This window comes from Arachis hypogaea, chromosome 17, assembly GCF_003086295.3.
Source record: "Arachis hypogaea cultivar Tifrunner chromosome 17, arahy.Tifrunner.gnm2.J5K5, whole genome shotgun sequence".
In the NCBI taxonomy this organism is placed as follows: Eukaryota; Viridiplantae; Streptophyta; class Magnoliopsida; order Fabales; family Fabaceae; genus Arachis; species Arachis hypogaea.
The window spans coordinates 30715406-30729571 of record NC_092052.1 but is presented as its reverse complement, the minus strand read 5'-3'; the positions used below and the strand labels follow the sequence as shown (position 1 = coordinate 30729571).

General features: G+C 33.8%; 2 protein-coding genes across 4 annotated transcripts; one reads left to right on the top strand and one right to left on the bottom strand.

Moving 5' to 3' along the window:
* The first annotated feature begins 339 nt into the window (after positions 1-339).
* LOC112764895 (probable anion transporter 4, chloroplastic) lies at positions 340-5034 on the top strand. Of its 3 annotated transcripts, none has more exons than XM_025810716.3 (9): positions 340-967; positions 1406-1632; positions 1905-2274; positions 2608-2652; positions 2757-2903; positions 3227-3364; positions 3454-3487; positions 4305-4484; positions 4634-5034. In XM_025810716.3, exons 1-9 carry the CDS (start codon positions 521-523, stop codon positions 4639-4641), a joined length of 1596 nt encoding a protein of 531 aa, XP_025666501.1. In that variant the 5' UTR covers positions 340-520; the 3' UTR covers positions 4642-5034. The 3 variants fall into 3 exon arrangements, with proteins under 3 accessions (XP_025666501.1, XP_025666499.1, XP_025666500.1); XM_025810714.3 differs by having other exon boundaries at positions 371-967; positions 4576-5034; XM_025810715.3 differs by having other exon boundaries at positions 371-967; positions 4305-4496.
* Positions 5035-8686: 3652 nt separating this feature from the next.
* Positions 8687-10634, bottom strand: LOC114925632 (uncharacterized). Its single transcript, XM_029294264.1, has 3 exons — positions 10475-10634; positions 9242-9639; positions 8687-9136 (listed from the first exon to the last, which is right to left on the bottom strand). The coding sequence occupies exons 1-3, from the start codon at positions 10632-10634 to the stop codon at positions 8687-8689; spliced, it is 1008 nt and encodes a 335-aa protein (XP_029150097.1).
* Positions 10635-14166: the final 3532 nt, after the last annotated feature.

The following is a 14166-nucleotide window of genomic DNA, read 5'->3' as shown; positions in this document are numbered from 1 at the left end:
CCGCGTGAATTTGGGCCAGGCCGTAACAATAATATTAACTAACAAGTGATAAATTATTAATAATTAATGAGATCAAAGATTATATTAAATTTTAGTTGATGTAATGTTTTTAAATTTAAAAAATATTTTAAAGTTTATATTATTATTAGACTATAATTATATTTTAAAATATTTATTAATAATTTATTTATTATTTTATTATAAAATAATTTTTTTAATTAGACTATAATAGTATAATTAAATTAATTAGACTAATAATTAATTAGTCTAATTAATTAGGCTAATAGTCACCAAAAAAAATTAATTAGGCTAATAAATTAATAAACTAATAATTAAAACGGTTGAATGACGGTTCGATTTTCATCCTTGGTTTACATCTACCCACATACCACATTCAAGCTACACTCACAGTCACCAAGAACCAAGGTCATTGCCGTAATTTCGTAGTCAGCATTCAACAAACCCGCCCCGTCAGATAGTCAGTCACTGTCGGAACTCTTCTTCTTCCTCCTCCAGCGTCATGTCCCTTTTCTCCGCCCCCGCTCTCGGAGGAGCAGCCGCCTTAAAAGCCATTCCTTCGCCGCAAAAGAACCACCGTACCAGAACCTCCGATCAGCTCTACCTCCTCTCTTCGCAAATTCACTGGCTCAATGCCTCCCCTTCTTCCCTTCGTCCTCTTCGCTCCGTTCAACAACGCCTTCGAGTTCGGGTTTCTTCAAATGACGCTCACTTCAACTCCATTCCCGACAAGAACGAACCGTACAACCAGAAACGACAGCAGCAGCAGCAGCAACAGCAACTGGAACCGAGTTTTACAGAGTTCATCACTTCGGAGAGGGTGAAAGTGGTGGCGATGCTTGCTCTCGCTCTTGCTCTGTGTAACGCCGATCGCGTCGTCATGTCAGTCGCCATCGTGCCGTTGTCCCTCGCCAATGGCTGGAGCCGCGCTTTTGCCGGTGTCGTTCAGGTATCTCTTTCCCACACATGCACACCACATGTTTGAAGAATTGCATCCAAGTTATCTATTTTTAGTTTGAATTAGCATAATTTTGCATCCAAGATTCAAGAGAAGTTAATCAGTTCAAAATTGTTACAAGCATGTTGAGTAGTATCTGGTAAGTTTACTTGGCTCAAAGCCGATTAGTCTGAGACAACTAAAACTTACATTATTGGATGCTAAGTTCGGAACAGTTTCGTGAGAATTTTGGGAAAGCCAAAAAATAAATAAAATAATAAAAAAGGAAGTTTTTGTCATTTTGATTTGATAACTTAAGCCAAACTAACATTTTTCTGGTTCTTGATTGATGCTTCTTCAAAGTGTTTGAAGAACTCACTATGCTGATTAATATTCTGAGGAGAAATTTGGAGGTTTTCTTAATTGATGTTTGATGGGTGTGCATATCAGTCGTCTTTTCTCTGGGGTTATTTCGCTTCACCTATAGCTGGAGGTATGTTGGTTGATCACTATGGCGGCAAGGTGGTCATGGCTTGGGGAGTGGCACTGTGGTCGCTGGCTACTTTTCTTACTCCCTTTGCTGCGGAGAACTCGCTTTTGGCACTGCTTGCTGTTCGTGCTTTGCTCGGCATAGCTGAAGGAGTTGCTCTTCCTTCCATGAATAACATGGTGGCCAGGTATTGAACAGTGACATGGGTTTGATTTGTGCAAGTATTCATTTTCAGATGGCACCAAGAATATCACATTTTATAGTTATGATTAGTTTTTCTCATGACATGACTTGGTTGTCACTTCATGATGATTGTATATATGATAACTAGAATACGGCTATAAGGTTATGACTTATGAGTTTAATGCATGGCCTTTGATTTGTCAATTTGTGATGATTTTCTGATTTGCTGGAGCAAGAGAGGCTTGATCATGACTGAATTTTGTTCTTCCCTGTTAGATGGTTTCCTCAAACTGAACGCGCAAGGGCTGTTGGAATTTCAATGGCTGGGTTTCAGCTTGGATGCGCATTAGGGCTCTCACTGTCTCCAATCCTTATGTCACAAGGTGGTATATTTGGTCCATTTGTGATTTTTGGCTTGTCTGGGTTTCTTTGGGTCTTGGTATGGTTATCTGCAACGTCCAGCACTCCTGACCAAAGTCCTCAGATATCACAATATGAATTGGAGTATATATTGAATAAAAGGCAAAATTCTGTTGCCGTTGAGACAGCAAAAACCAAGAAAGTTAAAGTGATCCCTCCTTTCAGGCGCTTGTTTTCTAAGATGCCAACATGGTCTCTAATTGTTGCAAATTCCATGCATAGCTGGGTAATGCTTGATATTTATTGTACCTGATTATTTTATAATTGCAGGCATTCTTAATAGTTGATAAATTTTCATATTTGATAGCAACATTACCATTTATTATTTCCCAGCTAGAGACTGTTATTTCCATGCATGAAGTAATCCTCATCTTTTGTTATTCGCCAATAGAGAAATATAAGAGATAGTCCCGAAATATGGTTCTTGACCCCTTTCCTCAACATCATGATTATTCTCTTCATTATTTTGATGATTTTTTCATGCAAACTCTGTTATTTGTTTATTTATTTATTTATTATTTGTTGTCATTTCCTTAACTTCCCCTCTTCTATTTCACAGGGGTTTTTTATTGTTCTTTCTTGGATGCCCATATACTTCAACTCGGTAAGACTTATCCTATTTTATACTTTATGATTGTCAAAAGTCAAGCAATAAAGATTTAGAAATCAAAACTTCATGTTCCATATCTAAATAATTTCTCATCATAGGTATATCATGTGGATCTCAGGCATGCAGCATGGTTCAGTGCTGTTCCATGGGCTGTGATGGCTATCATGAATTACATGTCTGGCTTGTTGTCCGATATGATGATACAAAGTGGCACAAGTGTCACTTTGACTCGTAAAATTATGCAGGTACATCACATTCACTTATTGAACCAAGTAACCATTTTGAATGATTATTTGATACTTATGCATAAAATATCTTGCTAGGTTGGTCCCTATCTCAAGTTCTTTCAATACATCTCTTATTTTCTTAATCTATAAAATTTTTTTATTTTTGTCTTTGGCAGTTGTGATATTCTATTTCAGGAGAATTGAGAAATAACTAGTCAAATATTTGTCCTGGATATTTTCAAGGCTTTGACTCTATTCTATTCATATCATAGTTTGGGTTTAGCTTTTTCTCACTGGATATTAGTTTTAATGATGATGCTTATTCTGCACTCTCACTGCAGACCATTGGTTTTGTTGGTCCTGGAGTTTGTCTCATCGGGTTGGCAACAGCAAAGAATCCCTCCGTTGGTGCTGCTTGGCTTACTGTAGCTTTTGGCCTGAAATCTTTCAGTCACTCTGGCTTTCTTGTGAACCTTCAGGTATCTGATTTCAATCATATAAGAAATAAATAAATTCAGTCAAACATCGTTGAGTTCTCACTTAACATTTACTTTATTTATTATAACAGGAGATTGCACCAAAATATTCTGGCGTTTTACATGGTATGATTTCATCTTTATCTCGTAAGCGTGTGGGGATTGTATACACGTTGGTGTTATGAAACACATATCTAATGACATTGGATCTAGTGCAATCTAGTTTTGGTAAATGGGTAAGGGTAATTTGGTAGGTATGGTCTCTGATCTAGAATCAAGTATTGCTTAACAAGTGGCAGAACTAAATTGAAGAGCTACTCTGTGTGTTTAAAGTCTAAGAATGGAATTTGAAGCTGTGATACCATAGTTTAAAGCATCCATCAGTGCCCTTCACTTGGGTTGTGTTTGTGATTAAGGTTTTGGAGGAAGGGGGAGGATGGAAGGGTTTGAACATTGATGAGTAAAATGGGCTCATATTTACTTCCTTTCCCTTTAAAAATCTCAATTCACAAACACACCCATATTTCCTTAAGCCAAGGTAGATACAATGGTTGAATACCCTTGGATCCATGTATTGCATATTGTGGGAATATACCCTCACTAAAATTTGGGAACATGTTTAGAAATATATGGATATATACACTCGTTGCCCTCAAGATTTTATTAAATTTGACTGCATACATACTAGGATAACAATTATGTGAAACTTCTTATTCGATACCTATTATTTGCCCCCACTCTCAAAATTTTATGTGGTATATACAATACATGAAACTTCTGGATTTTCCTTTTAACATTACTTTCCTGGTTCTTACTGCACATGAGGGGGAAAAAACATAGGGTAACATAACGTGCAACATCTGATAAAAGCTGAGAAAATAACAGTCTACGTATTCTAGAATAAGATCTCTCATAAAGAAAACTTATTGATTCCTTGTTCTAGGAATTTCAAATACGGCCGCAACATTGGCTGCTATAATTGGAACAGTTGGAGCTGGCTATTTTGTTGAGCTAGTTGGTTCCTTCCCAGGATTTCTGTGGCTTACATCACTACTGTATTTTCTTTCTGCTCTTTTCTACTGCCTCTTCTCAACTGCAGAGAGAGTAAATTTTGATGATCCTGGTGAGTATAAATGTACGGCGGCATTTATCTTTCAACATTTCAATTTATTTAATTTTTTTTTGGTTCAGAGTATTATTTGCTTTTTTTGTAGCTTTCCAAGTCTCCTTGTATTAAATGCTGATGAAATTTATGTCAAACCCTCGTGACAGTTAGCTGAAGAGTATCAGAAACGGTATGCTGCATTGTACAGAACAATCTCTTGTAGTATATGAAAAGGAAATTAGATGAAGAATGGCAAAAATGGTTACATTGTGAAGTTGGTCTTTTCCTATAAAACAGACTCTAACCTTCTTCAATTACCTGGCGTATAACCATTGATGTATAATTGTATAGTTTGTTTTTGGCCACCCTTGATGGTATTGTTTTGGGTGCATTTGGAGTTGTGGGTTGATGTGGAAAGTATGCTAAACAGGGTATCCTTTTCTTTGCTTCTAAACATCTTTCTAATAATAACTGACTGAAGGATTTTTTTTTTTTAAAAAAAAAATCTAAAACATAGATTGTATCCATCTCTTATTTAATAAGCAGGGCTATTTATGGGTTTATTTAATGTAAATTCCATTAAGGCGTAAATTTTCATCCGATAATCATTTTAGTAATTGAACTTTAAACATGCTTAGTTTGGTTTTTATGTCTTATATCTGTGAATCAAATTGAATTTTTTTGTTGTCATCTTATTAATAGAAATTTTTTTATCTTTTTGCAATTCATTTGAATCTATTCTTAATATATAAAAGTAGATACATAAATTTACCCAAGTTACTTTTAAAACATCTTTTTCTTTCTACTAATGCTATGTCAGCAACATCACTTACTTGGCAAAATATTAGAATTAACCACTCAATTTTTGCCAAATCAACTATTATTTCCAAATCAGCAAAAAAAAAATACAAAAATTTGTAATCAAATTTGTAACCTACAAAAACATTGAATCCATATCCATATATTTATTATATCTCACCATTATAAACAATACAATAAATTTATAACTCCAATAATTAATTTATTAATTTCTATAAATAACTCATTAAATATAATAAACATTCATATTATAAATGTAATAATAATATTATTAATCATAATAAATTTTACGTTACAAATATTCAAATTCCATACTATTTGAACTACTTATATAAGTCTTTTATCACTATTTTTTCAAATGACATCAAATTTAGCACAAAAAATTTATTATATTTTTAAATTAAATTTACGAAAAAAATACTTAAATTAATTCTACAAAATATAGTCATTTTTAATATTTATTATATACTATCATTAATTTACCATCTGCGCATTGCGCGGGTCTCATTCTAGTTGTAATAGATAGGCAGATGGCTAGTTGGAATTGTTACAAGTGTTTAACTAGGAAATCAATTTTATAAAATTAAATTTCATTGTTGAATGGATTCAATCATTCAATAATCAATATGGTAAAATAACATGATCAGGTAAAAGATCTTAATTTCTACCTATACAAAAAAATTTTTTTGGTGACTAAACAGAAAAGAAAGAAAAAAACAGAGACAAAACCAAATTAATTGGCTAAGTTCATATCTAAATCTATTAGATATTGAAACTCACTCCATGGTTGACTTCAATTCGAGTGAATGTCTGCGATAGAAGCAGTTGTTTTAACCATACAATCTGCAACACTATTTGCATTCCTCTGAGTTAAAAGAATGGAGAATCTCCAATTCTAATTCATAATTTCCTGTATATGCTTTGCCAAATTTCATTCCAAAATATCCTTACCAAGTATTCTTTGGTTTACTAAGAAAAGCGCTTCTAAACAGTCTGTTTCACAAATAACCTCACGAAATTCACTATCCCAAACTAAAAGTAAACCTCTCCAAATCGCATACAATTCAGCAAAAAGAACACTACACACTTCAACTTTCCCAATGCAACCTTTCAACCAACATCCATCAGAATTGCGAATGATACAACCAAAACCAGCATAGCCAAAAGGAGCAAAACAACTAGCATCACAATTCAATTTAACAGAATGAACTGGAGGTGGAACCCAATGCAAACAAAGCGAAGGAGGAGACAAAGATTGATGCATAGCAAAAATAGTGTGGAACTCCCTTACTGAACTACGATTCAAACTCACCACTTTACCAGCACTCTAAGAGTCATCTGTATTAAATAAGTCACGATTCCTGCTTCTCCAAATCCACTAGATGGTTGAAAAGAAAAGAAAAATATTTCCACTCCTTGCACCTCTATAGAGCCAATCACGTAAATCCGAGTTATCTAAATACAGACCTAAAAGGTTCCAGACCTCCTTGGCACTAGGGCACTTCCGAAGACAATGAAGAATAGATTCAGAACCATTCTAACACCGATGAAAAGTGCTAGATAAAGTTAAGCCACGACCCAAACAAAACTCTGTAGTAGGAATAGCGTTATGAAGACTGAGCCAAATCAAGAACTTGTACTTCTTAGGAATATGCAGTCGCCATACCCATAACCAATTATCACGCTCATTACAGTCAAACTTTCTTTTGGCTAGCCAACTGTATCCACTTCTAGCTGAGTAGAGTCTAGAAGATGCCACACCCCACGACCAACCCGGACTCTCTCCAGCATTCAAATCCATATTATAAGCATTCAATCGTTGTTTGACATCTTCTGGAATGTTAGAGAAAATATCATGGAGATTCCATTAACCATCTTTCCAAACGTCTCTAATAGTTAAATCAGAGTTAGATCTATGTACAAAAGGGACATCTTGAGCAATTGGGCCCTCAATACTCCACTTGTCAAACCAAAAAGATTGATCAAGTGACCCAACGCACCAAGAGAAGGCATCCTTAAGAGCACCAAAAGCCTTTGAGATACTCTTCCAAACATGAGAAGCGTTGCAAGGGACAGGGCCATCTAAAACTCCCTCATTCCTCAGATACTTCGCCCTCAATAGAGCAACCCAAGGCTTGTCCAGATAATGAAAAAGTTGCCAAACCAATTTACCAAGTAAAGATATATTAACACACATAAGATCTCTAACACCCAGGCTACCAAATTTCTTTGGAGTGACCACAGTCCTCTAATTAACAAGAGAAAGACCTCTGCCATCAACTTGACCCTTCCAAAGGAACTGTCTCATCATAGAAGACAATTTATCACAAACCCAATTTGAAAAAAAAAGATACCTGCATATGATAAACAGGAATAGATGCTGCAACAGAATTGATCAGGCAAAGTCTCCCTACTTTATTTAGAAGCCTTCCTTTTCAATTATCTAATCTTCCCCTCACCTTTTCAATCACCAAATGAAAAGAAGCACTACTGGTATGAGAATGATTAAGGTTAACTCCAATATATCTTCCTAAGTCCAAAACAACACGTATTGAAGAAACGCTAGTAAAAATATCTCTTCTATGAGCAGTCACATTTTTAGAACCAAAAACTTTAGACTTTTCAAGATTTACTTTCATGCCAGATGTCTTGCAAAAAAATGTTAAAAGAATGCATGACCATTTGGGCTTGACTCTTTGTAACCTGACAGAAAAGTAAGAGATCATCTACAAACATCAAATAAAAAAATTTCAGACAACCCCTAGTGACAGAAGCTGGTTTCCACACACCCTCAATCACTTTATGAGATATATAGCAAGCATGTCTTTCCATAAAAAACACAAATAAGTAAGGAGACATTGGATCACCCTGTCTAAGCCCCTTCTAGGAGCAAAACTATCCAATCTATTCCCATTCCACATAATAAAAAGAGATGATGCACATACATAATTCATAATCAAATTAACAGTGATGATAGAAAAACCAAAAGCAATGAGAGTACTCTCCAAAAACCTCTAATCCACCCTATCATAAGCTTTTTCAAGATCAATTTTAAAAGTAAGAGTACCTTTCTTGGATTTTGCGTGCTTCACGAAATTCAGAATTTCTTGGGCCACAATAATATTATCAGGAGCACCACGATCCGGAATAAAACCTCCTTGTAAAGGACTAACAATATCTGGAAGAAAGGGTTGAAGTCGATTAGTCAATACTTTGGTGATAATTTTAAATAAACAACATTACACAAGCTAATAGGCATGAAATCCTTCATAAAGGTAGGGTTATCAATTTTAGGAATAAGTACAATCAGAGTTTCCATGATGCTAGGATTTAAGTACTCTCCCAAAAAAGCACTCTAGACAATATTCTAAATCTCAGTGCCTACTATCTCCCAATATTCTTTAAAAAAAATAAGCTTGAAAGTCATCTGGACCAGGGGCCTTAAAAGGGCTCATATTGAATACTGCTGACTTGACTTCCGCAAAAGAGACATGGTCAATTAACTTAGCACAAGCATCGGTGCTTAGAGTGGGCATCGGAACATCCCATAAACAATCAACCTCAATCTCTTCCGTTGTACCAAAGAGATTCTTGTAAAAAGAGAGGGCTTCTTCCTGGAGAATATCTGGATCAGTAGACCAAGACCCATCTCTAACATATAATCCATGTACTCTATTATGGTTTCTACGCACCAAAGTCTGAAAATGAAAGAATTTAGTATTTCTATCCCCATACTTGACCCACTGCTCTCTAGATTTTTGGTTCCAAAAAAGTTCCTCTTGTAATAAAAGCTTATTGTAATCTTCCCTCATTTCAACTTCTTTAATTCTCAGAGACAACACATCGGTAACCTTCAAACGTCGTTCAATCTGATCAATCTGATATTTCAGCTTACTTTTTCGCACAAAAATATTTCCAAAAATCTTTGAGTTAAAGTCCAAAGAAACCTATTGAACCAACTTAAGCCTTTCAGTAACGCCTCCAAACCCTTGATTCCAAGCCTTACTAATAATATGTTTATAAGAAGGGTGTGTTGCCCACGCAGCCTGGAACCTAAAAAGACAAGAACCTTTCACTTTGGGGCCACCATGACAATGAACTAAAATAAGGCAATGATCAGAATGAAGCCTGCTAAGAATTTCAGAATAACCCTCAGGAAATATTGTCATCCACGCCTTATTAACTAGTGCTCTATCCAACTTTTTAGCCAAGTCCCTACCAGCCTGAACTGTTCTATACCAAGTATATCTCCTACCAGTCACTTTAAGATCAAAGAGTTCACAGTCATCTAGAGTAGTAGCTAATAGACTAGCTCTGTGAGAAGAAGAATAAGCACTCTCTTTGTTTTCTCTATCTAATTTAACATTAAAAAAGGGTGTTTGCTTCGGTATGATGATAAATTCATATGTACCGATACGTTTAAAATATGGACAAATAATAACAAGCCATGTGGAATTTTCCACATTAGCATCTAATTTTTTTAAAAAATATATATTATATCACTACTTTTACTAAAACACCCTTTTAATTAAATAAAAATAAAAATATTTTTTATTTAATTTTTCAAAAAGCTTAAACATCCTTACTTTATTCGATTAGACAAAAATACCCTTTTAAATCAATCAAAATTTAAAATTCAACTAATCTTAATTTTATATTTTCAAATAATTTAAACAACAAAACAAAAATATATCTGAGAAACAAAAAAAATAAAAAATTATTCTTTCATCTAGGTTTCAGAAACCCTCTTCAACTTCTCAAGTTTTCTCATGTTCTTCTCTCCTCTTCGTATCTCTCTCTCTCTCCCCCCTGGTGCTCGGTCTCCTTCATCTCTCTCACGGTGGTGCCGCACTGAAGAGCTCTCCCTCTCTCGTCTTCAGTCTCACAATCAAGGTTGTCGTCGCTCTTCGTGTCATCGGTCATCACCGTCTCGCACCATCCCTACGCTTCATCACCATCGTCAGTCTCTCCCTTCCGGTAAATCCCTCTCTGTGATTTCTGTGATTTTAATTATTAAAGCATTGTTGTAATTTTTGTAATTAATGTAACTTGGTTTGATTTCTGTGATTTTATATTAGTTGTTAATTTTGACAAAATGAAAAACTTAAGCATCAATTTTATATTAGTTGTTGTTAATTTTCATACAATCACATCCACGCTTAGCTCAGAGGGAAGCTCGTGAAAGATACGAGACTGTCCCTGCTTCAGCTCAAAAGGGACGCTCATCTTGTTCTTGTTGCTGAGAACAGCCACCACAGGCTTCCAAGAAGAAATTGTGGCGGCATTTAAGTTGGAAGAAGCAAAATGGTGATTGTGGAACCCGGAAACAGAAACACCCAACATTGACATTATTGTCATGCTTCTCTACTGTTTGACTTTTTATCCTTTCTTCAACCTTCACATCTCTTAGCTCCTTCAATCTTATTAATATTTTGTTTCCTTGTTGAAAACAACATTTTCCTCCATGGTGGACGGGAAGAACAAAGATATGTCCACTTCCGAGCTATCTGGTGGGGTAAGGATTCACTATATTTTCCAATCTATCTTTGTGAATAGTTTAAAGGTATAATCTGATATTTACATATGGCATAAAGCTCTAATAGAAAATGAGATATAGGTATAAAGTGACACAAAGATGAGGATATAGATATTTCTAAGTTTTATGGCACTACATGACAAATGAGTATGAAATTAACTTAAAAACAGAATTCTGAAGTTAGTTAGTTATTATAAAAATGTTTGTATTTATGTAGATACTATTTTCAATCTATCTATCTTTCCTTGCTTCATCATCTTTTCCTTTGATGATGCAGCAAGCTGTGGCAATGCAATAGATGCAATTTCAGCAAGCTCTGCTTATGCAACAAACCATGACTGCACAACAGGCTGCCAATAAAGCCACCACCATGAAGTCTGCAACAGAGTTAGTGGCAACCCGAGCTACTGAAATAAGTAAAAAACTGAAAGTTGATGGACTTGAAATTGAAGAGAAAGAAACAAAACAGAAATCCAGGTCTGTTTACTTTGTCAATTTTTTTCTAGTGTAATTGTTCTACCGGTGCTTCTTGACTATTCATTTTCAATATTTTTATTGTTGCAACTAATTCATTTTAGGATGCCCTGCATAAGTATCATGAACCCATTAGAGTAAAGCTTGAAATAGATTTATAAGTTTGGTAAAAGTGCCTGAGGTTTCTGTCATTTTAATGTGTTAAGGAAAAAAATCATAATCTTGTCGCCATTTTAAAAGTTCCCATTCGGTGATATATGTTTTATCATATTTAAGAGTTTTGGATTTAGTGTGAGTGTAATGCATCCTTTGCTTTTTTTATCGATATATATATATATATATATATATATATATATATATATATATATATATATATAAGAGTAGCATATCTCTTTATTGTGAATATGCATTGGAACAAGCAAAGTTTAGATTGTAGTGACAATCTTGTTTGTATATTATTTCTTTTTGTCCTTCATTTTCATATGCTAACAAAGGTCTTTAATTCATTAATTCAAGCTTGTAGCTGGTGTATGTTTCTAAGGTAAACAAAATAGACCTTTTTTTATTCCATATCATCTTTTAACAACACATGATTTCACAATTTAAAATCTTATTCACCAACAAGAAGCTAATAATTACATTAGGTATGCTTTTGAAGTTAAACAACTTGAAGTTTGACCTTGCATTCTTAAGCAGAGGAGTAAGACAACCAGGAAAAGCAATAATCAGGAATAATCTGCAGGATTATTATTATTATGGTGAAGAACTCGGTTATGAAGCTTGGAGACAATTCAAATTGTCAGGATACGAGAACGAGGCATGGCTCTTACATGGAGAGTGAAACAAAAATACTGAAATTTGTGGGTCCTAGTAAGCTCTATGGAATTGGTTCACAAAAATTGTTCAATGTTTTTGAGTGTTTGCTTTTCCAAGTTGTGTTCAAAGCACTGTTTTATTTTTGTTTTTTATTTTATCTGATAAATAATGGGCACTTATGCTCTTGAATCAAGATCTGTTGATTTCACAATGAATCCTGAATCTTAAACAATATAATTATTTACTAGAATACATTATATAGTATAATTAATTTGTCTCTCCGTGTATCGCGTGGGTCTCACTCTAGTTGATATTGAAGGCAAATATTGGAATGAAAATTATAGTAGTTTCACTGTTGATGTTACTTCTAAATTTTAACTTTGGTTATTTCATGTATTTCTGATTTTTGTTGAAAATAGTTCCTGTTTTTCATAATCGTCGATATTTTTTCGCTGAACAAAATGAGTCAAATTATTTATTAATTCTTAATGAAGTAGTTTGGGTGTAAAGTGAAGCCTTCATATATTCAAATATGTGTGACTTCAGATTTTAAATTAATGAGATTCATAAATTTTATCTCTATTGGAATGAGTTTTATCCTTTGCTATTAAGTTTCAATATTATTCCAAATATGAGGACTTGCCTAGCTTACAATACAGAAGTGGTTCTAGGAACAGAAATGTTAGAGTAAAAATTAAGTTTCATCTAAATTCAAATATAATTGAACTAAAGACAAAAACATGAATTTTTAAAAAAAGTCCATAGAAAATATAGTGCATAATTATTTTTTTAAGTAAAAGAGATGAAACTAACACCTCTTAATATAAACCAAACATGACTACATGACAATTACAAATTTCTTATTTTTGCTTGAATCTTTTTGTTTATACTTATTGTAATTCCTAGTAGCAGAGTCAATGACATTATGCAGGATCAAGTTGTGGGGCCTTAGAATCAAATCCAACGCAAGTCCCATCCTTGTACCATCATTAACCTAAAAAATATAAATATATTAGGTTACCAACAAAACCATACACATTAATAAATGAGGTACTATGTTTTTTTAAGCAAAAGAAATTACATTTATTGAATAACTATACGTCTTCCTGTATAGTTTATCATCCAGGTTGCCACCCATACCCCACAATCATTACTGTGTTAAATAAGACGCAGTTAGCTTATGCAGATAAATATTTCAAAAAGAAAAACACAAATACAGATATTCCTTATGAGTCAGGAGCTTGTTCTCCTGTTTTTAGCGTATCCACAAATGTAAAATCAAGTATCCTTGGAAAAGGAAAATAAGTTTGTGGAGTAAAAGTTGGAAGGAGTATGAACATGATTTGATGTTGTATATCTGATCAGGTTCATCTTGAAGTGTCTTGGGAGGAGCTAAAATCATCATATTCTTTTGCTTCGTGTTTGCTGTTTAATGCTAGTTTTTATGTTTTCTTTGTAGTTGTTGCTGTTTTTTGGAACTACGCCCACTTTATTTGGAGTTGGGTGAAGATGTAATTATCTAAAAAAAATATCCTTGGCCTAAATGGAGTGTTGTATTTATAGAATGAGTCATACTTGAACATATCTTCCAAATATTTTTCCTATTCATATAGGAAAAAAAATTAAATAAAGGATGATATTTGAAACTTTTAAAAAATGTCATAAAAGCGAAAATGGGAACAGTTAATTTACCAGCTTTACAATACTCGATCTCTTTCCCACTTTATTTGAAACAATCGGTAGGGAGTCTAGCAAAATTATTTTATGATTGCACAAATAAAAAACAACCAAATACCAATGCGTGTTGTTCTCGTTAACAGGTAAAAAAATCTAGTACCAACTTTCACGTATTAGAATATTACTACATACAAAAAATTTTAAAATAAAGTCTAGATTAGTTCATAAAAATAAAGGCCATTAAATAATGAAAAAATACAATAAATCATAAACCTTTTTTAGACCTTAATAAACTTTTCTCATGAATTTCTTTTGATAATATTTCAACAAAACTTCAATTTTGGTATCACTACAAACATGAAACACATTAATATTGTA